The 25,895-nt window shown below is 42.0% G+C and overlaps 1 protein-coding gene across 2 annotated transcripts in view; it reads right to left on the bottom strand.

The window, feature by feature from the left end:
* Positions 1–23,847, bottom strand: part of LOC147438490 (Zn-dependent exopeptidases superfamily protein) — an 88,993-nt gene extending 65,146 nt beyond the window's left edge. Inside the window, exons 1-2 of one of the 2 annotated variants that reach the window (XM_086484587.1) lie at positions 23,507–23,847; positions 23,350–23,434 (exon numbers count right to left, since the gene is read on the bottom strand). In XM_086484587.1, the coding sequence (XP_086340713.1) occupies positions 23,350–23,434; positions 23,507–23,746 (325 nt within the window). In that variant the 5' untranslated portion in view covers positions 23,747–23,847. Of the gene's footprint in view, positions 1–16,538; positions 16,563–23,349; positions 23,435–23,506 lie in introns of those variants that run through there. The other variant, XM_086484588.1, reaches the window with a different exon arrangement.
* Positions 23,848–25,895: the final 2,048 nt, after the last annotated feature.

Below are 25,895 nucleotides of genomic sequence, written 5' to 3'. Positions count from 1 at the left end.
GATGCAACCAAGAATGAATCAAAGATGCATCCATCTTACCATCATACTTACTAAACGTCAACTTCTCAGTGACTGCGTTGTTGGAATCGACGTCTCTACATGTGCTACCTAATAAATCGCCAATCTCCTTGAGTTGCTCGGGCTTCGAGGAGAGTACCTGTAGGACCAACTCCTACATGCGTTGATCTCTCTGCGCCTCTCGCTCTAACTTCATAGCCGCTCGCTTCTCTTCATCCGCTATGCATTGAGCCTCGTGCGCTTGCTCACGCTCACGCTCACGCTCCATGGCTGCCCTCCTTTCTTCCATGGCAGCACGTTGCACCTCTTGTTGTAGCATCATCGACTTTACCAAAGCCTCCATAGGATATGGTTCAATCTGTGGAGTAGATAGGGATAAAGGAGGATCGGGGAACGATCCACCTGGTGTAGAAACTTCTTCTTCTCTAACTCGACTCTCATCACCTTCACGCGAAGTATCGGGTGATGACCATGCACTGAGGTCTTGGGGTTCTTGGGGTTCTTGGGTTCTTGAATTTCTATAGTTCTTGAGGTTCTTGAGTTCTTGGCTTGCAATCTGCGTTTAAGAAGGCTTTTCTCTTACCCAAGCTCAGAGACAGTTGCAGGCTTTACGCGATGGCTAATTGATACAGAAAACAGTGTTGTTTATTACACAACCTTTGAGGGAAAAGGTTTTGACAGAGTACTATTGTACACCTTTTTCCGACCACCGCGGCATAGATACCACCTTGGAAAGTGTTGAGCGTTACTTTTACTAGCCAAGGCTCAAAAAGGATGTGGACAAGTTTGTTCGCAGTTGCTTAGTCTGTAAAAAGGTCAAGTTTGATAGGCATAAGGCACCAAGATTTCTATGGCCTTTACCCATAGCCTCTCATCCCTGGGAAAGCATTGCCATGGATTTTATTTTTTATCTTCCCAAGACTCAAAGCGGGCAGGATGGCATTTGGATAGTCATCGACACATTCAATAAATGGGCCCACTTCATTCCGGTAAAGAAGACAGTTAAGACTGATTATTTGGCGAAATAGTAGGGTGGACTAGGTGTCAATGTAGAGATAGATCTTAAGAGTGGGTACCATTAGGTTCGTATAAGGCCAAAGGATATGCACAAGACTGCGTTTAGGACGACATTTGGTCTCTATGAGTTTTAGTGATGCCATTTGGTCTTACAAATGCTCCTGCTACGTTCAATAGGATGATGGACCGGATTTTATGCTCGCATCAAAAGATTAGATTGTTGGCACATTCTTTGATGGCATGATAGTCTATTCAAAGAATGAAGAGGAGCATAGGCATCACTTGACCATTGTGTTCGAAGAGTAACGCACTCACAGGTTACTTGTCAATCCTAAGAAAGGTAAATTCTTCTTGGAAGAGATCCACTTTCTTGGCCCCATAGTGTCAAAGAATGGTGTCCGAATGGATCCCGCAAAGGTTAAAGCAATTAAGACATGGCCAGACTTAAAGATTGTGCATGATGTCCAAAGCTTCTTGGGACTGTGCTCATACTATAGAAGGTTTATTAGGAATTTTGCAGAGATAGCTCATGCTTTGCAAAGAAAGAGGTCATTTTCAGATGGACCCAAAAAGAGATTTCAGCTTTCAATCTCTTAAAGAAAAGTTGATTTCAAATCCCATGATTGTTTTACCAGATCTCAAGAAGTCATTCGTGGTCCAATGTGACGCGTGTGGCAATAGCATCGGATCAGTGCTAATTAGAAGGTTTATTAGATTTTGCAAAGATAGCTCATGCTTTGCAAAGAAAGAGGTCATTTTCAGATGGACCCAAAAAGAGATTTCAGCTTTCAATCTCTTAAAGAAAAGTTGACTTCAAATCCCATGATTGTTTTACCAGATCTCAAGAAGTCATTCGTGGTCCAATGTGACGCGTGTGGCAATAGCATCGGATCAATGCTAATGCAAGATGGTCGGGTAGTAGCTTATGAGAGAAGAATCTTGCAAGGGCTAGAAAAGACTATGCAAATCTATGAGAAAGAGTTATTGGCCGTGATTCATAAGCTCTCTAGCTGGAAGCACTACCAGTTAGGTGTTGATTTCGTTGTCCAGACAGATCATCAGACCTTGCGATACTTCCTGACACAGTCAAAGCTATCCAAAAAGCATATGTGATAGGCAAACATTCTTTCTATGTTCCACTTCCAGACTATGCATGTGGAAGGCAAGAAGAATGTTGTGGTTGATGCCTTATCAAGGAAGCCACAAATTTCAATTGTGTCAATTCCTTATCATCATGAGCTTGATGACATGAAGGAACAAGCTACTAATGAAGATTTTGCAAGGATCTTTGAATAGTTGCAAGATCGGAAACGTCATGAGAACTACCTCCTCGAAACGGTTTTATGATGATGCATGGCAGACTTTGTGTCACTAGGCCATTGCGACATAAGGTCATGGTAGAAAGTCATGTCCTACTGTATGCAAGGCATCGTGGAATGGATGCGATAGCGAAAGCAATCGAGACGTTCTTTTATTGGCCTACTTTGAGGAGAGATGTGGATGCCTTTGTGCGCGTGATTTTCCAAAAGGTCAAGTTTGACAGGCAAAAGGCACCAGGGTTATTACCGCCACTGCCGATTCCGGATAAGCCATGGGAAAGCATTGCTATGGATTTTATCTTTGATCTTCAAAGAACGTGTTCGGGAAATGGTGGTATATGGACCATTACTTGCAGATTCAACAAGCAGGCCCAATTTTTTTCCTGTCAAGAAGAAGATAAAATCTGACCAGATAGCACGGTTGTTCATGTACAATGTGTTTATAAGTACCATGGTATGCCACAATCGATTGTCAGTGATCGTGATCCTCGCATGACGAGTTTGTTTTGGAGAGGATTATTTGAGAACATGTGCCCTACGCTCAAGTTCTCGTCTTCGTTTCATCCACAAACTGACGGACAGTTAGAAGAGGCTAATTCTACTGTCTTGGATCTGCTAAAATGTTATGTGTCAGATAACAAGGGCAAGTGGGAACAGTATTTGCCTATGCTTGAGTATGCGTACAACAATACGGTGCATTTGTCCACAGGCAAGGCACCTTTTAAGATTGTTGAAGGTGGAAAAAAGGTTCCTCCCATTTTGCATACAAAGGACAAGATCTTTGAGGCAGATCGATATGTTGAGAACATGGATGAAATGTATAACAAGATTAAGCTTACCTTGGAAAAGACTCAAGCAAAGCAGAAAAGGGTTGTTTATCGTCACCGTTGTGAATTACTATTTTCACTTGGTGATTGGGTACTTTTACGGTTTGAAAAGGCAAGGTTAAAGAAGATGAAGAGCAAGGAAAGGTTATTTTCGAAGCTTAGCATGCAGTACTATGGGCCTTTTCAAGTACTTGATAAGATCAACGATGTTGCTTATAGGCTGAAATTGCCCAACACTTGGAAGATTCATAAAGCGTTTCACGTGAGTCTTCTGAGACCCTTTGTGGGTGATGTGCCAGAAGATACGCCACAGGAAGATCAGCCAGAAGTCGATGAACTTGATGAGATCTTGGTACCTGAGCAGATTTTGGCACATAAAGAAAGAAAAATTAAGGGACAGGTTGCAAGGCATTATTTGGTGAAGTTCAAGAACTATCTACCTATGGAAAAGTGGATGGAAGAGCATGAACTGTCAGAGTCGCCAAATGTATTGCAGCTTTACCTTGAGGCCTTTGGGTTACAACCTATGTATGCCCCAACCCAACGTGTGCAAAGGAGGGGTAGTGATGGAGCTGGCACATCAAATGTACATACGGATTCACTGCAATAGAAGTGTGCATTGAGAAGTGTTAAAGATATTATGCTCACTTCTATCATAGATGGAAATGACAAAAGTATGAAGGTCTCATTAAGTCATTTGTATCTATGTGTTATGATCTTTCTTGCGGGTACATGCGATGATAAAAGCGTGCTAACAACACAAGATCATCAATGGCATGTATATATGGCATGCAATGGAGGACGTTTGCGATTTCAAGAGGGGGGTATGTCACGAGGACGTGGCAACTGCTACCCTTAGTTGTTGGTTTCTTTCCGATGATTCTTATTTAATTTTTTGGGACTCTCTTTTTGAAGTCACAAATGGCTGGACATTGCGTGGCCAATGTGAAACAGCCGATGGCCGAGAGTTTCACCCGCAGTTCAGAAGGGCAGGTCGCCACAAGATGGTCGGGCCAGTCAGCACTCGAATCCAAGCAGTAAAAGGGTGTCTAGGCTCGGTTCAAAGTCATTTAGGCCCCCTCGCTACACTTATAAATCGGTAGGTACTAAGAATTAACTCTAAAGAGGCAAATTGGACACATGGCCGCTCCAGAGCGATTTGCCAATAGCATCAACAAGAGGGGGCGCCCAAATTGAAAGAGGAGGCTGATTTGCAACACACTGTGACTTACAATGTGTGGGTGAGTAGTCGGTGCAGGTGATCACAACTCTAATGGAAAGCTTTCCTTCTCCCTTGTCTCATGCAACACGATGACTTGCTCTCGCGTATCTCTCTCCCCCCTTTGGTACATATGGTAATGCCCCACTAGATGGGCTACTAAGATGACCATGTACGGTTCTGTGGGTTTATGGCATATGCGCGTTTGCCAAGGCAAGAGCCTTCCGAACAAGAACCAGATTAGCTAATTGCTAATTCCCCACAAGTACACAAAGTTCCATCGCGAAGGATTGGGAAACAGAGAATTTTCTCACGTGAAAACTCATCTGTTTCAAAGGGGAACTATTCTATTGCGTGCGGGAGCACCTGAGACGCGTAGGCGTGCTCGCTCCGCTTGAAACAGTCCAAAACAGAGAATTACAGCCTGCTGTGTTTTTTTGCAGGTTTAGGGTTTCGCATCTAAACTGCAGGGAATCGCCAGGGGAGCCTCGAAAAGGCCTTGGGATGCGTATGCAAGGCTGTAGGCACCTAACAGTGGCAAAACAGAAAATTACAGCACGCTGAAATGACCTGCAGTTCATCGTAAACCTTCCAAAATGTGGGGAAAAGTGTCCTAGGCGTGTACTTTTGACCTACAGGGATTTTGCGCCGTTATGCTGGCGAAATTGGGTCAAAAACCTGCGGTTACAGCCATGGACAGGTCCGGACCGCTTGGTGGGAATTAGTGAAACTGATCGGATCGTTTCTTTGCACTAAAAATAAAGAAATACCGAAAGGGGCGCCAGTCTTCGGGGCCAATAGGTATCGGTGTCTGCTTGGTAGCGCTCTAGCTTCCAAGCCGTGTGTTTGAAGTGTTAATTCTCGTTACAGGTTTTTATTTGCAAAGTTTCTCTGTGTTTTAAAGTCTAAAGTAAAGTTACGGGTGAAAGCCTACGTCTACCGCCCTACGGTTATAGCCAAGAAGCTCTTGGTTAAATAGATCAAATGCAAAGCAATTGATATGCTCGCATTTTTCAAGGTAATTGGCATTTTGCATGACGCTTTTGTGAGCAAGTCACGATGAGAGTACTAGTTAAGGGCATGCAATCACCTATACTTTCCTCTTGAAGGCATGTGGCACTACCCAAGACGCTGATATGGGCAGAAAAATTCAAGATGATATTGTTAGCCAGAGGCTGCTGACAAAAGAAGAAGTGCTTGGCATTGCCTAGGTCGACATGTATGCCAAATATGGTGTACCTCAGAAAGCACAAAAAATGCTTGAGGAGCTTCTTGTACGAAATGTCGACTCTTGAAATGCATTGATTGCAAGATATGCAGATTCCAGAACAAAGGGCAGGGCTAGGAAGATGATGTGTACTTCAGAAAGCACATTGAGATCTTGAGAAGCTAAGGCGAGGGCATCTCTCTAGATGCAATCACCTATGCTTGCATCTTGAAGGCATATGGAAATTTGGAAGATGCTGAGATGGGCAAAAGCCCTGGGCTGTTTTCAACAGATGCAAAGGGAGGGCATCTCTCCAAATGCAATCACCTATGCTTTCGTGTGGAAGGCATGTGGCACTGCCTTGACGTCCGAAATGTCATCTCTTCAAGTGCATTGATTGCAGGGTATGCCCAACAGGCACAAGGCCAGGAAGCTCTGGCTGGCTGTTTTCAAGATGCCAAGTGAGAACATTTTTCCTGATATACTTGCATCTTCAAAACATGTGGCATCAAGTAGAAGAAACGATCACGTATGCGAGATGTGGTTCTCTTGAGAAAGCACAAAAAGCGATTGAGGAGCTTTCTGCCGGGATGTAGTCTCTTGGAACGCACTGATTGCGGGATATGCTCAGCACACAAAGCTTTGGGCTGTTTTCAGCGAATGCGAAGCGAGGGCATTTCTCTAGATGCAATCACCTATGCTTGCATTTTTAAGGCATGTGGTACTATGCAGAACACCAATATGGGCAACATAATTCACGATGATATTGTTAGTCAGGGGCTGCTAAACAAAACGTCATCGTATATGCTAGATGTGGTGTACTTCGGAAAGCACAAAGAGTTCTTGAGGAGCTATCTGTCTAAAATGTTAAGTCTTAGATTGCACTGATTGCGGGATATGCCAAGCATTGGGGGGGGGGGGGGGCGCAGGAAGCTCTAGACTAATTTCAGCTGATGTGGCGCAAGCGCATCTCTCTATATGCAATCACCTATGCTTACATCTTGAGAGCATGTGGCAATTCGAAAGATGCTAAGGTAGGCAAAAGAACTTACGGTCATATTGTTAGTCACGGACTGAGAAAAAATCTTTATGTTTGGCATTGCCTTGTTCGACATGTATGTCAAATGTCGCAGGGCCAGGAAGCCCTGGGCTGTTTTCAACAGACACAAAGCGAGGACATCGCCCCAGATGCAATCACCTATACTTTCCTCATGAAGACATGTGGCACTATGCAAGACACTAATATAGGCAACAAAATTCACAATGATATTGTTAGTCAGGGGTTGCTGAAAAACGAAGCAGTGCTTGGCATTGACTGGGTCGACATGTACACCAAATATGGTGTACTTCAGAAAGCACAAAAAGTGGTTGAGGAGCTTCTTGTACGGAATATCGACTCTTGAAACGCACTGATTGCAGGATATGCGGAACAAGGCTGAAGCGAGCACATCTCTCTAGATGCAAGCCCTGGGCTGTTTTCAGCAAATGCGAAGGGAGGGCATCTCTCCGGATGCAATCACCTATGCTTTCGTGTGGAAGGCATGTGGCATTGCCTTGACGTCCGAAATGTCATCTCTTCAAGTGCATTGATTGCAGGATATGCCCAACAGGGACAAGGCCTGGAAACTCTGGCTGGCTGTTCTCAGGATGCAAAGCGAGAACATTTCTCCTAATGTAATCACCTATGCTTGCATCTTCAAAGCATGTGGCACTACGTAGGACCAACAATCACGTACGCGAGATGATGTGTTTTTGAGAAAGCACCAAAAGCGCTCGAGGAGCTTTCTGTACGGAATGTCGTCTCTTGGAACACACACATTGCGGGATATGCTCAACACACAAAGCTTTGGGATGTTACATCAATGAGGTCCGGTGTGGATTTAGATGTGATTGCTAAACACGTTGCCAGGAATCATGGTCCTAGATCTCGATGGATTCTATGTGATTCGATTTGAATGCGATTTGATGTTCAGTGATTGTCGTCTTTGTTCAAGTGTTGGATTTGTGTCGTCTAGTGCATTGGTACTTAGAGTCAATGTCTATTGAACTAGTTTATGGCTCTGTTTTTGCAGGCGTAATCGAGGGCGATTACAATTCTTTCAAGAGGGGGGTATGTCAAACTGATGACGTGGACAACTGTACGACGCCCGAAAAACGAGCTGACATGCTGACGTGGCAAGCCGTACGGATCTCTCTGAAATGCATTGACACGTGCTCGTGCAGCACAACGTACGGATTTCCGCGTTTTTCGCTGGCAGCTTTTGGGCAAGTAGCTTTTGAGTTTGAAGCCCTTTCATGAACTGCTTTTGTGAGAAGCGACGGGCCTTTAAATATGTATTGAAAGGGCCTCTTGGACTCAATTTGCTGACGAGCAGCTCCGCAGAGAGGACCCTTGGACTCTGTAACTTTGCTCAAGCATTAATATGAAAATAAATACCAAAAGGGACGCTAGACTTTGGGGCCAATACCTCTCGGCATGGAGCTACATCGGGCCGTGTCGACTCTATTTAACTGTGATAAAGTGTCGTATCATATAATGACTTGGGGTGTCCAAGTCCGATACAAGCTTCTTCTACGCAATGTCGACTCTTGAAACGCACTGATTGCAAGATATGCGGAGCAGGGGTATGGCCAGGAAGATGTTGTGTACTTCAAAAAGCACAATGAGTTCTTGAGGGGCTGAAGCGAGCATATCTCTCTAGATACAGTCACCTATGCTTGCATCTTGAAGGCATGTGGCAATTTGGAAGACGTTGAAATGGGCAAAAGAACTCACGATGATATTGTTACTCAGGGGCTATCGACAACAAAATGTTATGCTTGCATTGCCTTGGTCGACATGTATGCCAAATGTGGCAGGGCCAGGAATCACCGATGCTTTGGTCTTGAAGGTAGGTGGTACTACGCAAGACATTGATATGGGCAACAAAATTCACGATGGTATTGTTAGACAAGGGCTTTTGAAACAAAACGTCGTGCTTGGCACTGCCTTGATCGACATGTATGCCAGATGTCGTGTGCTTTACAAAGCACAAAAAGTGCTTGTGAAGCTTTCTGTCCACAATGTCATCTCTTGAAATAGACTAATTACGAAATAGGACAGGGCCAGAAAGCTCTAGGCTGTTTTCAGTAGATGCAAAACGAGGGCATTTCTCCGGGTGCAATCACGCTTGCATCTTGAAGGCATGTGGGACTATGCAAAACGCCAATATGGAAAACATAATTCACGATGATATTGTTAGTTAGGGGTTGTTGAAACAAAACATCGTGCTTGGCACTGCCTTGGTTGACATTTATGTCAAATGTGGTGTGTCAAAATGATGACGTGGCATGACTGCCCGTGGACTGTAGTACAGACAGGTGACGTGGCTGACTGTACGGATTTTCGGAATCTGCGCTAACATGCTGACGTGGCAAACAATACGAATTTCCGTGTTTTGCGCTAACAGGTGCTGACGTGGCAACCTATACGGAATTCCGCTTTTGCGCTGGCAGATTTTGAGCCAGTTGCTTTTGAGGGATTAGTGCTTTTGAGTTTGAAGCTTTTGGGGCTCTGCTTTTGGTATCCCTTGTAATGTTTATAAGTGACCCAAGGGGACTCACTTCTCAGAGCATGGACCAAGAGTATGAGAGCGAGCACCCGCGGGAGTTGTACTTTGCTCAAAGATTGATATAAAAAGAAATACCGAAAGGGGCGCCAATCTTTGGGGCCAATACCTCTGTGCACGGAGCTCCGCCGAGACATGTCGACTCTCTCTCTCTCTCTCTCTCTCTCTCTCTCTCTCTCTCTCTCTCTCTCTCTCTCTCTCTCTCTCTCTCTCTCTCTCTCTCTCTCTCCATTAAAGTTCAGTGATTATGAAGTTTTTGTTCGTGTGTTGCTATTGATTTCTCGCTTGGAGTATCCAAGCCGGTTACAGTGTGAACTTCAAAAAGCACAAAAAGTTCTTTAGGAGCTTGGATTGCACTGAATGCGGGATATGCCGAACAAGGGTGGGGCCAAGAAGCTCTAGGCTGTTTTCAGTCGATGCGTATGAGCGCATTTCTCCAAATGTTGGAATCACCTATGCTTGCATCTTGAAGACATGTGCAATTTGGAAGACGCTAGGATGGACAAAAGAGCTCACGATGGTATCGTTAGTCAGGGGCTGTTGAAAAAAAACGTTATGATTGGCAATGCCTTCATCGACATGTATGACAAATGTGGTATGGCCAAGAAGCCTTTAGCAGATGCGAAGCGACGGTATCTCTTCAGATGCAATCACCTATGCTTTCGTCTTGCAGGCATGTGACACTACGCGACATGGGCAACAAAATTCAATTTGTTATTGTTAGTCAGGGGCTGTTGAAAAAAGAAGAAGTGCTTGGCATTGCTTGGAGTGCATTGATTGCGGGATATACCCAACAGGGACAGGGCCAGAAAGCTTTGGGCTGCTTATAGCAGATACAAAGAGATTGCATCTCTCCAAATGAATCACCTGCACTTGCATCTTGATGGCATGTGACATTACGCAAGACGTTGATATGGGCAAAAGAATTCACGATGATATTTTTAGTCAAGGGCTGTTGAAAAAGAAGTCATGCTTGGAAATGCCTTGGTTGACATATACGCCAAATGCAGTTTACTTCAAAAAGCTCAGAAAAGTGCTTGACAAGTTTCCTGTCCGGAATGCCATCTCTCGTAATGCACTTATTGCAGGATATTCCCAACAAGAGTAGGGCAAGAAGCAATGGGCTGATTTCAACGGAGGACATTTCTCCATATGTAATCACCTATGCTTGCATCTTGAAGGCATGTGGCACTTTGTGTCACAGGCTTGGGTACCGTAAGTCAAGAATCCAACACGACACACGAGAGAATCACTTAAAATACTTCGCAACTTTAAAATCACAATCATAGCAACTACGGTGCGGGACGGAACGTTTAATACGCAGTGTACAATACACGTACTAGACGTATTTTTGAGAATCAAAAATAAAATACGTCAACTTTTTTAGATATGATAGTTTAATAAGAACAAATGAAGCCGTTCATGGACCTTCTCAATGACTCTTCAATATTTAACAATAGCATACATAAACAAGAACCATGAAGCTCTAAAACCCAATTGATCAACTAGAAAAAGACATACGTTTTGAGCAAAAAAACGTTAGAATAGAGAACGTTATGAGACGTATTGTACGTTTCAATATGGGACGTCGTGTATTCTAAATAGAATACGCTCAATTTGGTCGACACGGCCCGACGTAGTTCCGTGCCCACAGAGATTGGCCCCAAAGACTGGCACCCCTTTCGATATTTCTTTTCTATTAATGCTTGATCAAAGTACAACTCTACGAGGCCTCGGCTCTCAAACTCTGCGTCGTCCAGATGCTCTGAAGAGTGAGTCCCTTGGGCTCCTTTAATTCTTACAAGGGATGCCAAAAGTAGAGCCCCAAAAGCAGTTAAACTCAAAAGCAATTGGTCCGAAAGCTTCTAACTCAACAGTAAAGAGTCTCAAAAAGCAATTGGTTTTCGAAAAGCTGCCAAAAAGCACCAGCGCAATTCACGGAATTCCGTACAGCCTTGCAACGTCAATAGCCAGCATCAAACGCGGAGATCCATACAATCTCACATAGCCACCTCGTTTTACGGGCATCCGTGCAGCTGCCACATCAGCATGTGGTATAGCCTGCCATGTCATCTAGTGCGAACTGTTTGTCCACGTCAACAAGTGGTCATGCCACATCAACATTCTGTGACATAACCCCCTCTTGAAAGAATTGTAATCGCCCTCGATTACGCCTGCAAAATCAGACATAAGCCATAAACCAGTTCAGTAAACACCGACTCTAAGTACCGATGCACTAGACGACACAAATACAGCACTTCTACAAAGATGACAGTGACATCACATCACATCACGTTCAGATCGCATCACATTCACATTACATAGAGTTCATTCTAATCTAAGATCGTGATTCTTCGTAACGTATTTAGCAATCGCATCTAGATCCATCCCGAACCTCACTGATGCCGGATTAATCAATCCCATATTGCGATCATGTCCATAGATTTTCGACTCAAGCAATGTCGTGTGTGGGTAATCATTCGCCTCAAGCACTGTCATGTGCGAGTAATCATTTCCAAAAATTCCAATCCATCACTAAGGTAATATTGAACAAAGTAGTCCAATCATTCAGTTTCAGTTGTGTGGCCATCTCATCCCGCGGGAACTCTTGATGCGCGCACGACAGTTCCATTGAATCGATCATGATTCAATTATCAGGTTCATTCGATAGTTGTCACTGCTCCAAAATCATCATCATTTCATTCTTAATCCTGTTACTAGGTGTTCACAAATAGCAGGTTCTTTCATTAGTTTCATTCCAAATTCATGACACTTATCGTTGTCAGGTTCATTCTCGAGCTGTCATTGCTTTGAATTCGTCATCCATTATCATCGATTTCACCTGTTATCTGCACACATCTAGCAAGTTCTTCCAAAGTACATTAATCTCATATATAAATCACATTTACCTTGGGAAATTCTTGTTTCAAAGTTCTTCATGCACACACTTAGTCCATACTGAACACAGTGTTTCAATCATCTAGTCATCTCATCCGTCTAGAAGTTTTGATGCACCTAGATCCCTAAGTGGCCATCTCATCCTGCAGGAACTCTTGATGCGCTCACCACAATATCCAGTCATCTCATTCATATGGAGTCTTGATGTACTAGAATCTTTCAACATGCGTCATCATGCGTCATCATCCATTCATTTAAATTCATCATTCTTATCTCGAATCAATGGATCCACTCTTGAGCTTCCGTCACTCCCGATCTCACCATCTCATCCTCGATTTCACTTGCAAAACAGGCAAGGAGATGGCTCACCTCGTTGCAAAAGAGTGGATGTCCAGCTCCATGCTTCCCAATCCATACAGATGCGAATTCCTCACTCCTATTTCCAGTTATCTGTCACAAACAACCAGATTGTCAGTACATCAGTATCCCTTTCAGTGTCCTTTCAAGTATCTAGTTCATCTTCTCGTCAATAGTTATGTTCCAGCTCTTCCTGCAAGTAAAGCTTCCGCTTTTCTGCACTCGTTTGTCCTTTTAGCTTTCCACCCCGTCCTGAGAGGAGACTCAATGGCCTCACACCATCTTGAGTTAATCTCATCAATGGGTAATTCTTTAGGTGTTTCATAAATCTTGGGTCTCTGGGGTGCTTAATCAACCTTTTTCACACGTATCAATGTTACGAGACTGGGCACCCTCCTGTTGTAGTGGTTAGTTGCAATTGGGATAGCTGGGCGTAATGGTTAATTATGTGCTGTCTATTTATTTTACTAATTGAGTTGATGATGATTTTGTAGAGTGGAATGCAGGGAGTTGATGAAGAGGCGACGGCAATTACTCTTGGCTTTTATATTTGCACAGTATCTTAGAACATCATTGCAATAAGTCACTATGGCTTTGTAAATAGTTATAGTGGGAACTCCCCTTATGGGTCATGCAAGAACTAATGAGCTTCACTCATTTGCAAAAGTAAAGTGGTTGTAAAAAGAGGGGCCTCAATTTTTGGCACCTTAAACTCAAAATAATATATTAAATACCAACTCCACAAGAGAGGTGCCGTGGAGTTTGGGGCTATATTTAGGCCTTTCTCTTGCAGATTCTCTTCTCTACTCTCTTATGCTATGGTTATTTGTTGTGTACTCTCTAATCTAATCTCCATCTCTTACACATCTCTTACACTCTCTTACAAGCTTGTCTATGTCAATTCTATGTTTACTGTGTGTGTGTGTGTGTGTCATAGTCTAGGTGAGTGTGTGTGCTTGGAAATTGGAAGAAGAGGTGGACAGGTTGATGGTGATTGCTTGGAAGCTTGTGTTGAATATTTTAAGAGATCGATCTCCCCCTCTTCACCCAACAGTGGTATCAGAGTATCAGGTTCAAGGAAAAATTGGAACCCGATTTCAATCTCAAGACGGAATCCCTCAAATCGACAATCTCCGAATTGCAATTTATCAAATCTGCAATACAAAGACTCAAGGATTCGTGGAAATTCAAAGCTTAATTGTTCAAATTTGCAAAACAAAATTTTGCTCGGTCGCTAATCGATGATGAATCGGCAACAAATCGTGCGAATGGTGAAGGCATGAAAGAGAGCAAGAGTCGAAGAAAGTAGAAGAGCTTGAAGATTCGGAAGAGTCTTGGTTTCAAACAGAAATTGGCGATCAAGGTTGGATATGTCTTTTTCAACGTCATCGACTTCGTAAGCTACGACGAAATTGTGAGGATTTCAAAGAAGGGAAAGCGGAAGAAGAAGCAAGTCGACAAGCACGCAAGGGAATAGACCAAAGAGTTTAGCCCAAAAACTGGCTCTTAACACCACTCTTGAAATCTACCTTTACTCAAGTCTGCGCGGAAAGTAACCCTTGCCGTCGAAGAGCTTCTTTGTCGACCACCTCGAAAACACTCAGGATTACCATCAAACTGAGCGCCCTGGTCGTCTGAGTCTTTTTGCTTTCTTGCACTCGGGCCGAAAATGCCTTCTTAGGTCACCATCACCATTTCTTTCTCTGGGCGCAACCTCCCTCTCTGTGAGCTCGCTGCCTCTTCAATTTCCCATGCATTCAACTTCACACTACTTTTTTAAAGTAGTGACAACCCCAAGTTTCCTTTTGATTTAACTGGCAGGCTATTAAGCCCTTCTTTCCTTATAACTTAAACTCTTATATAGCTTAAGGAGGGTGGTCATACCCCCCCCCCACCGATCGGCCGCCGAACAGTCAAAGAAGCCAGCAAAAGCCGAAGATTTTCATATACAAATTATTTTTCGCTTGGAATACCAGCAACACGCGATATCACCCACTCGCCACAACCTACGGCCAATTTTTGGTCGCTTTCATTTCACCGTCTCCCAGGATTCACATCGAGAGATTGAAGCAGGCATTGATAATTGGAAGCCACAAAAGCCGTGCATCATTAGCAACTCTTCGCTACAACACAGGGCGCGGATCGAGCGGTAACCATATCGTAAAATTGTCAGTTATATTATCATTTTGGGGTAAGGGAGATCGGGCGCTACAAAATTCAACTGGCTCGGTGACGCACCGTCGGACCGTCCACTTCTCTGGCAATTTCCTAGCGCATTGCCATTCCGGACTGGACGCCACCGCTATTTCTCAGCTAAGTACATTACATTTTGTTATTTATTTTACTCTTTATTCCGCAAATTGCATCTGTGAATATCACCAAATAGCCTTTTTAAGCATTACCATTTTTTTTTAAAAAAAGGAAAAAAATTTAAAAAAAAACAATGCAATCATGACACACCTTCCTCAAGGACACACGATTGCGGAGCAACTTCAAAATCTGCAACAATCACTCACATATGAACGCATGCGAAGGCAAGAACTTGAAGATAAATTATTGTATTCTGCACGCACCGAATCTGCACCGGCACCCAAGAAAAACAAAATTAGCAGAAAAGCCTTCACTTTCAAAGATTTTGATGGCACTAAAGATGCTAGCACGGTTCTAGCATGGGTTAGCCAACTAGATGACTATTTTCATGATAAAGACTTTCCCGAGCGTGAAATGGTAAAGTGTGCATCAAATCATCTCACTAGCAGCGCTGCATTGTGGTGGAACGCCACCAAACAACATGGAAGAAGACCACGCACCTAGAATGCATTTAAAAAAGTGTTTTTACCCCAATTTTTGTCCACACAGTACAAAGCTAAAGCACGACGTCAATGAGATTTAATTCGACAGGGTAGAAATGAAGATGTACAAGGTTACACTGACCGTTTTTGGAATTATCTAATTCAATTGCAAGCTATTGAACATGTTAGTCGCAGGAAATTGAAGCGAAAGTACATATCAGGCTTGGCACTACAAATTAGTGTTGAGGTAGATATGTTCAAACCAGATTCTCTGTCAAAGGCCATTAATTTGGCTCTCAACGCAGAAAAGAAGAAAGGTGGACATTCCTCTCACACTGATCAACCTGCTAACACTAACCGCAACAAGAGACCTCCTTTCTCTCCTAACTTTGACAGAAGCAAACACCAAAGCCGTACTTTTTTCAAAAGACGAAGATTTGACAATCCTCCTACAACTGCTGAACCTCATACGAGCAACAACAACAACAACACTCAGCAACGAGGCAACCAACATCCTTCTAACCAGCGTTCTCCTCCAAATTCTAATGGTAACAAAAAGGTGAAGTGTTTTAAATGCTTTCAGTATGGTCACTATGCAGATAAGTGCCCAAATGGTCATGCTAAGGGCAATGGTCAATCCAATGGCCATTCAAATGGAATCAACGGGAATTTAAATCAGAAACCCTTCAACAACAACCGCCCCAACGGAGCTACTCTTAACCTCATCGAAGATGCTATACCCGACGACAACGAAGTGGAAGTTAACTACCGTGAGGGATATAATCCTGATTATGATAACAATGACAACCCATCCTCAGGTACTCCTATATCTCCTCACACTTTGTTTAAAGTGCAAGACACTGTTAAGGGTGAAAATGTCACTATTCTGCTAAATGATGGTAGTAGCCATGATTTCATTTCCACACGATTGGCACAGCAACTATCACTCTCTGAAATTTCATCACCTCACAAGGTCAAAACAGTTTTTAATAATCAACGTTTTAATTGTAAAACTCAAGCCACTGTTGAAGTTTGTATTGGTGAATTCACACAAGCACGTACATTTTTGGTAGCACCATTGCATGATCTTGACATGATTTTGGGAATGTCATTTCGTCATGAATTTGACCCGTTGATTAATTATAAAACACGTACAATGTCTCTCACTCATAATAATAAAAATTTCTCCATCCAAGCAACACTGGCACATCAAAAATTTCCACTCCTCTCTCACACTCAAGCCAAACGAGCAATTCGAAAACAGGGGAAAACATACCTAGTCTTGGTAAATCAAATTTCTGCTGAAACCGAAACTTCACGGAACTCCACACACGATGAATTTCTCTCACAATTTAAAGATTGTTTCATGCATGATCTGCCACCTGGAATTCCACCATCACACCCAGAAGATCACAAAATTGACATCATACTAGGTAGTGAACCTCCTTGTAGAGCACCTTATCGTGTAAATCCTACCGCACACAGGAAAATACAAACTCAAATCATTGATTTACTTGACCGAGGCCTAATCCGACCTAGTAGTTCACCATACGGAGCTTCAGTACTTCTTGTCAAGAAGAAAAATAGAACCTTTCGTATGTGTATCGACTATAGGGCTTTAAACAAGATCACCATTAAGAATAGGTTTCCTATTCCTAGAGTGGATGATCTACTAGACAAACTGAAAGGGGCACACATCTTTAGCAAAATTGACCTTAAATCAGGATGTCACCAAGTCAAAATGTTTGAACATGATGTCTACAAAAACTGCTTTCAGAACACAAACTGGACACTATGAATTTCTTGTCATGCCATTTGGTTTGACAAATGCACCAGCTAGATTCACACGCATGATGAATCGAATTTTCATTGACCATCAAGATTTTGTGATTGTATTTTTTGATAACATTTTGGTATTCAGTAAATCTGAAGAAGAGCATAAGCAACATTTAACACGTGTATTTAATCTGGTTATACAAAATCACTTGTATTTGAATCCTGAAAAGAGTTCATTTTTCCAATCTGAAATTGAATATTTGGGACACATTGTATCGGGTAAGGGAATACATGTCGATCCAAAGAAAATTGAAGTCATTCAATCATGGCCTAGATCCAAAAACTTGCATGAGCTACGATCTTTTATTGGTCTTTGTAGCTATTATAGGAAATTTGTTCATAATTTTGCTTACAAAGCACATTATTTGACTCTCTTGTTGAAGAAAAACACGCCTTATGAATGGACTGATTTGCAAGAAAGCTCATTTAATGCACTTAAACATGCTTTGACTAATGCACATGTATTGCAATTGCCTTATTTTGAAAGACCATTCTTTGTGATAGTCACTGATGCTAGTGGAAAAGGTATCGGTGCAGTACTCGTACACGATAACCATCCAATTGCTTTCGAAAGTCGTAAATTCAAACCGTCTGAAACAAAGTTCAGTACTTATGATAAAGAGTTGATTGCTATGGTACATGCATTGAAAATTTGGAAACACTATGTAATGGGTACTGACTTGATCATTAAAACTGATCAACAAAGTATCAAATATTTACTCTCAGTCCTTAATAGATGATAGACATATTAAGTGGGCCGCTTTTATTCAAAGTTTTCAGCCCAACATTCAATATCAACCTGGTAAAGAAAACGTTGTAGCTGATGCTTTGAGTAGAAGACCCTCACTTAATCATCTATCAACCATTACGGGAACTTCATTTGACACTATGCCTGACACTTATGCACATGATGATGATTTCAAAACGGCATGGTTACACATGCTTGATAATTCTGTACACACATTTCTCGAATACACTATTCAAGAAAACTTCCTTTATTTCAAACAAAAATTGTGTGTGACTAAACCTTTCCGTACATTAATTATTGAGGAATTGCACAAACCCCCTTACGCTGGACATAGAGGATTTGCTGCAACTTTTCAAAATTTATGTCGTGATTTCTATTGGCCTACTATGAGAATGGATGTTAAACAGTATGTGTCAACTTGTTTGATTTGTCAAAAAATCAAAACAACTACAGGTAAGAAACTGGGACTTTTACACCCTCTCCCCATTCCTAAAAGACCTTGGGAACATATTTCAATGGATTTTGTCACTGGTTTCCCACTCACAATACACAAACATAACATGATATGGACTATTATTGACCGTTTCTCTAAACAAGCATATTTCGTTTCTTGTAAGAAAACACTCACAACACATCAAGCTGCACTTTTGTTTCTTAAGACTGTTTTTCCACATCATGGTTTGCCTAAAGTGATTATTTCTGATCGAGATTCAAAATTTTGTAATGCTTTTTAGACTACTGTGTTTGAAAATCTTGGCACTACACTTGACTTCACTTCTGCATTTCATCCTAAATCCAATGGTCAAACCGAAGTCACAAACCGCACTATTATTGACTTATTAAAGGCTTATGTTTCTTCTCAACCAAAAAAATGGGATGATTACCTACATATTTTGCAATTTGCATACAACAACACCACTCACACTGTCACCGGTAAGTCTCCATTTGAAATTGTATATGGTCACTCTCTTCCTACTCTTGCTTCACGACTTTCTAATGTTGTGTCTGCCGCTGATGATTTCACTACCGACTTTCATGATATTTATGCAAGTGTGCATTATGCCATTAAACACTCACAAGAACTTTACACCAAGCATGCTAACAAGCACCGCAAGGCACACCAATTTAAAGAAGGTGATCATGTTTTACTTCGCATCGAAAAACGCAGGATCAAAAGCGTTGATACTAATGTCTTTGTTAAGCTTGCTCCTCGTTTTTATGGACCTTTCAAAATTTCAACTGTCATTAATGATGTTTCTTTTCGTTTAGAACTACCTGCACATTAGCACATTCACAAAGCCTTTCACATTAGTCTTTTACGCCCATTCCGAGGACCCCTACCTACACACCACATTTATGAAGACCCACCTTCACTTGTAGATCAAGAAGAGCAACTCATCCCTGATAAAATAGTTGACCACAATTACACACACTGGAATGGTTTATAACCATTACCTTTTGACTTTCAAAGGCCACCCTAGAGAAGATGCCAAATGAATGCCTGAAAAGTTTTTTCGCAACTTTCCCAACGTTCTCCACACTTTCCATCACTCACGGTCCAGTTGATTTCTCTATTGAGCAACTGAGGACAGTTGCTATCCCTGGTGGGAGGGATGTTACGAGACTGGGCACCCTCCTGTTGTAGTGGTTAGCTGCAATTGGGATAGCTGGACGTAATGGTTAATTATATGCTGTCTATTTATTTTACTAATTGAGTTGATGATGATTTTGTAGAGTGGAATGCGGGGAGTTGATGAAGAGGCGACGGCAATTACTCTTGGCTTTTATATTTGCACAGTATCTTAGAACATCATTGCAATAAGCCACTATGGCTTTGTAAATAGTTGTAGTGGGAACTCCCCTTATGGGTCATGCAAGAACAAATGAGCTTCACTCATTTGCAAAAGTAAAGTGGTTGTAAAACGAGGGGCCTAAATTTTTGACACCTTAAACTCAAAATAATATATTAAATACCAACTCCACAAGAGAGGTGCCGTGGAGTTTGGGGCTATATTTAGGCCTTTCTCTTGCAGATTCTCTTCTCTACTCTCTTATGCTATGGTTATTTGTTGTGTACTCTCTAATCTAGTCTCCATCTCTTACACATCTCTTACACTCTCTTACAAGCTTGTCTATGTCAATTCTATGTTTATTGTGTGTGTGTGTGTGTCATAGTTTAGGTGAGTGTGTGTGCTTGGAAATTGGAAGAAGAGGTGGACAGGTTGATGGTGATAGCTTGGAAGCTTGTGTTGAATATTTTAAGCGGTCAATCTTCCCCTCTTCACCCAACAATCAACCTGCAGTTAACGCTTATACTTCGCTCTAGCAAACTTCTCCGTTGAAAAATTTGTCCAAATCTTCATTCTTTTCTTCAGTTCCCGTGTAGGATTTCAACTTTTCTTTGCCTTCTCGTCGAGGTGTTATCTCTGTCAGATTCTCCACAAGACCCATGTGTAATCCGGGATTCTTTATGGCTATGCCCTATTAGACAGAGCGATGAAGACAGGAGCGCGTCCGATGCGTGATGAAGTAAGGGTAGGAGTGGCTAACAAGTTCCGGGTCGGGGCACGAAGATTCTTTAATATCGAATTCCAAAAGTACCAAATGCCTTGTCTGCTCTTTGATAGGACCGGTATGCTTTGAGAAAAGCTCAGGCCTGATGTTCTGATAACACTGTCACGGGACGAGCACCACGTGCCAAAGGAAAAGAACGGACAGAACGACTTTAAGCACTTCAATAACAACTGAACTGAAAGAGAGAGACAACACGAAGAATGGCGAAGTTCCACCCCAGAGAGTATTGACCCCAAACCTTGGGGCCCCTTTCGATATTTCTTATATTACTTGAACTTAGTACAATGCCGGTACTCCACCCAAGGGATGCCAAAAGCAGAGCCCCAAAAGCAGTTAAACTCAAAAGCAATTGGTCCAAAAGCTTCTAACTCAAAAGTAAAGAGTCCCAAAAAGCAATTGGTTTCCGAAAAGCTGCCAAAAAGCACCAACGCAATTCACAAAATTCCGTACAGCCCTACCACATCAGCAGCAAGCGTGAAACGTGGAGATCCGTACAATCTGCCACGTCAACCTGCCAACACGTTTTGCGAGCGTCGTACGACCATGTCAGCATGTCGTATAGCCTACCACGTCATCAGCTGCGTATTGTATATCTGCACTGTCTGTCCACGTCAGTAGGTGGTCATGCCATGTCACCATTTTGTGACACTTTGTAGGACTCCAATATGGGCAACGATGATATTGTCAGACAAGGATTTTTAAATCAGAACGTCTTGCTTGGTACTGCCTCGATCGATATGTAAGCCAGGATAAATCATTGGCTCGTTTTGTCATCTGATCCTATGGTGAACCGGTCGTTTATAGAGTTGAAATTGATGGACCTCATGCATCTCAAATGGCCACTCAATATCCCACAGCTTCTCCATGGCTGCTACAAATGAGTAGTGTTGGACTAAAGCAAGGCAGGGAGAATTCATAATATGATTGCTAATTGTAAACGTTGATTCTAGAATATATCCAACTCCTTTATTGCAAGCAAGCTTTAATATAGAGTCAGAGTTCTATCGTTGACATCTCAGTCATTATGAAAAACGACAAAATTTTGTTGTGAAATACCATTGTACTTAGATTGATGCAAAAACTCACAAATTGTTCCGATTTCTATTTTAATTGTTGAACATTCAAAGTTAGGAAAATGTTTAATGCATCTTACTTAAATTTCAAACCTTCCTATATTATTATGTTTCATTGCAGTTAACATATAAAAAAGCCTGGACACAACTCTCATACATTTTGCAGACATGAGATATAAGCGTGCGGTGAGTACGTACTACCACATTTTACTCTTGATCCGTGAGAAACGCAATGAAATGAACACACTCGAATTTGCACACTGTCGTGGAAATAGCACGTTCCCTCGTATTATAAAAATTGGGAGGGATTGTGCAAACTCCTCGTGCAAAGAGACTTGCATGTTTTCTTGTTTTCTATAAAAAAAGAATAATAACAATAATGAGAGTACTCTGAGAACCTTCAACACTACACTACTATTTTTCTAACCGTTTGTACCTTTTTTTGGCAAGGCACACCTTAACAAGCATCACCTTTCACCTCTAGCCAGTTGCAAAACCTACAACAACGCGATCAAGCACCAAGTACATCGTTGTTTCACATGCTTCCATCGTTTGTTGCTTGCACATGACTAGCGAGTGACTATAACAGCCTTTTCATTGTAGTGAAATTAAATAGATATAGATTGAATTTAAAATAAGCCTTTGATTGATCAAGCTAAAAAACGCAAAATACATCTCAATTGATCAAAAGCAAGACATCGCACTTCAATGAGAAATAAGCTCAAAAATATCGTATAGATTGCAAACATACTTGGATTCATAGTTTTTCATACGTCAACCATGTGTCTCACTCGGGCGGGTATGGAAGCCCAAAATAAGCCCAATTCAAACCCCCCAGAAATTCCATATGTGGAATACCATACGGCACCATAAAAAATAGTCTATATATATAACAACTTGAACTTGAAATTAAAACACTAGAGAGCAGCACAAAATCACAGACTACATGAAAACACCATAGAAATTGTAGAATCTAACTAAATCAAGGAGTCGAGAGTTGGAACAAAGGTCAATAGATACTAGAGCAAAGCAAGAGATGGCAACGGGAGGTAGGATCGAAGCGGCTCGTGGGTGAAGAGAGGAGGTGAGGCACTCGATGTAAGGCTTGAGTGAGCACAGGGCTACAATTGGGTGCGGAGGTTCATATTCTCACAGGCACCCTAACTCATAATGACCCAAGCTCACATTTAAGGCAAAAAAAATGTCCACGTGTAAAAATCCTTGCCAAGTCAGAAAAAAACATTTCTCACGTCATCCTCACGCGGACGCGCCTGGAAGCTCGGTTGACTTTCCTCACGAGTGACCCTATGCTCGGACTAATTGCGATTATAGAAATAAATTACTCTAATGTGATTTCCATTCATCTTCACCTGACACAACAATTTGTACTTTTACCTGTGCACACAAGCAAAACTGCTAACCCTCTATTTGACGTCACCGCACTTGCATTATGAACATCAAATAAAATTTATTAATATGTATAATTTCAATGTTGTGTCTCTCTTTTCAACCCATGTTATGTCCGCTCTATAGTAAAACGCACATTGCTTTAATAAAATTCAAGGTCTTTTAGATTCTCTCTTGCCTTGTTCCGTTCTCGATTCATCGAGATTCTCAAATGATCGTCGGATCATATTAGTGACATCTACTCACTCTACCCCTCCTCTCCTCCTCATGCACCTAACGAAACACTCTAGTTTGATGCAAATGCATGAGCTTTCTCGACATGAAGCATAACACTTTTCAACAAGGCACCACTAAGAAGTTAGGTTTCCCTTTATTGCACAGACATCTCTCATGTGAATGTCTGAAGGCATGAAGAAATCTACACTTGACAGACAACATTTGGAAAGTACCGGTTGCATGGAAAGGAGTCCAAGACTCATTCAGAAACGCCAGCAAATCACTAACGATGGATGCGTCCGCTGGCACAACTGGCTCCTGTACACACGCTAAACTGAATCAGCTTGCAAGGAACGAGTGACAAGGGTAGAAACGTAGGTAGAAAGGCACCTCTGGTGCAGAGTGCAAATGATTGAACGCCCTGCCGGGCAAGACGCAGAAATGCCCGCGACCCCGGCCAACAAAACAGCTGCTTAAGTACGATCGCACTGGCGAGCTGCTGCTGAAACAGCTCGCTAACCACCTCGCCAGAGGCCGATGGAAAAGAATAAAGGAAGAACTGAAGAAGTGAGGCGAGGGAGATGATGAAGGAGAGGAAGAGAGAAGCGTGGCTGCGGCGAACGATCCCATTCGCCTCCTAAATCAGGCAGGCGGCGCACCTTTCTCCTCCTGCAAGAGCTGAGGATGGTGAATGGGATAGATGCACATCCTGGTTGACATTGAAAATTCGTTAGCGTAATAAACCCACGGACATGAAAGCAAGACCAGCTGAGATGTATCGTCACCGTTCAATCACTATCAAGCTTGATCGGAAACAAATTTCTTTGTGATTTTTGTTCACACTAAGTTCCTCGTATGTGTGGACGTTTTAAAAACAAGTGATAAGATCACAAGGCCTGCCATTGGTAAAATATATCTACATCAAATCAAGTACAAATTTTCTGTGTTTAACGATGCGGCTGAACTTTCAAAATAAAAGAGTATCCTTATCATAATCTCTTTATATCTTTATATATACTAATGTTTGACAAAATAGATGTGTTCTCATATGAGAGAGAGATTTGAGAAAATTACCAAAATACCCCTCTAATTTGTTAAAATTCCCAAAACACCCCTAAAATTTTAAAAGTACCCAAAGTACCCTTGATATTCTGCCATTAATTTCGAAAATGCTCTTAACCAAAATTTCAAAGATACACCTGGTTGTGAGATCAAATTTCTCCAAATATAAATTTTTTTGTAGCTTTTCATAAGAACAATGATTGTCTATCAAATCAAGATGCATATCTAGAGTTTGAGTTGGCTATGTAGGCTTTGGAGATGAATTGCTTCATTATTTTTAGGTATAAATTGCCCTTTTTTGGAGGTAATTTGTGGCAAATTACATCCCTAGCAGTGGCAAGCACTCAAAAACAGATCTCATTCGTCAAAAAGGAAAAAGATCAGAAAATCTTGAACAATCTATCCAAAAAAGATACAAGGCCATTTCGGGAAATTTTGAAATTTGAGAAGTATTTGGGAATTTCCACAAATTAAAGGGGTATTTTCGTAATTTTCCCTATATTTTTCTTCTATTGTTTCAGACATCAAGTGAAGGTGTAGTGAGAGTGAGAGATTGTCCACGAATGCTTAACAAAGCATGATGAGTGAGCTAAGAATGGAAGTAGCCTCGCAATGTGGAGCTTATGCCGTTTGCTATGGTCCAGTTCATTTAAGTAGGAGACATCATTCAACTTGTCTTGAAAGTGTCTACGAATGATGTTAAGTGCTGATATCTTGTGTGTGTGATGCTCGGCACATGAAGCACAAGAGAAGATTGAGGAAGGTGTGAGGTGAAGAAAGAGGAAGGTACGCATCTTTTCCTATGTCGAGGGATGCAAAAATTGTGGGAGAAGCATCCTATGCCGGGCTCTCTCTCTCTCTCTCTCTCTCTCACACACACACACACACACACACACACAAAATTGCAAATGTTGATACTTTATCGATCATTGGGAGCATTCAGAAAAAATGAACCTCTAGGCTCTGCTTATGTTACATCAAAACTCGATAACTTTGCATGTAATCAAGCCTTAAGTAAAAGCTCTTCTGATGTGGTTATCGATTGTGTTGGACTAAGTGCAGAAGGCCGGCTTTGTTTACCTAGAACTTAGAAGAGTCCGTCACTGTCCATGTTTTTTCTTCCTACAACCGCTCTCGCCGTCGCTCTCACTGCTGGAGCTGTTTCTGCCTTCATCGTCACCCTGATGACCCCCTTCATGCGGATATTTCTACCGTTCTTCACCTTCTCCAGAGGGCCTTCATGATGAGCAACAGCAACAACGGCCTGGCCCCCTGCAGAGTGAGCTACTTTGTTCTCTCCACAGCTAGTTGTGTGCCTAGCTCCATGCTCTTCTACAGGCACAAGGGCTCCATGATGCTCCAAATCCTCCTCTCCCTTCTTGTGCCCCCCAATGTAAATCCAATCTCTCTCTCTCTCTCTCTCTCTCTCTCTCTCTCTCTCTCTCTCTCTCTCTCTCTCTCTCTCTCTCTCTCTCTCTCTCTCTCTCTCTCTCTCTCTCTCTCTCTCTCTCTCTCTCTCTCTCTCGTGTGATCAATCACTATACTTTAGCGAATTAGATAATGCCAAGACATGTCAGATAATAGATTGTGATATCCAAACATTCAAAATGGGATAAATATCAACAGCAATTTTCTGACTACAGAAGTACAGATACAAAAATGGGAATTGCACCTCTAAGGTATCTTTATGGCGGTAATCTCTTATAAGGGAATTGAA

The sequence above is a fragment of the Adiantum capillus-veneris genome, chromosome 16 (genome assembly GCF_014529385.1).
Source record: "Adiantum capillus-veneris isolate H3 chromosome 16, ASM1452938v2, whole genome shotgun sequence".
NCBI classification, from domain to species: Eukaryota; Viridiplantae; Streptophyta; class Polypodiopsida; order Polypodiales; family Pteridaceae; genus Adiantum; species Adiantum capillus-veneris.
This window is presented reverse-complemented; position numbering and strand designations above follow the sequence as displayed.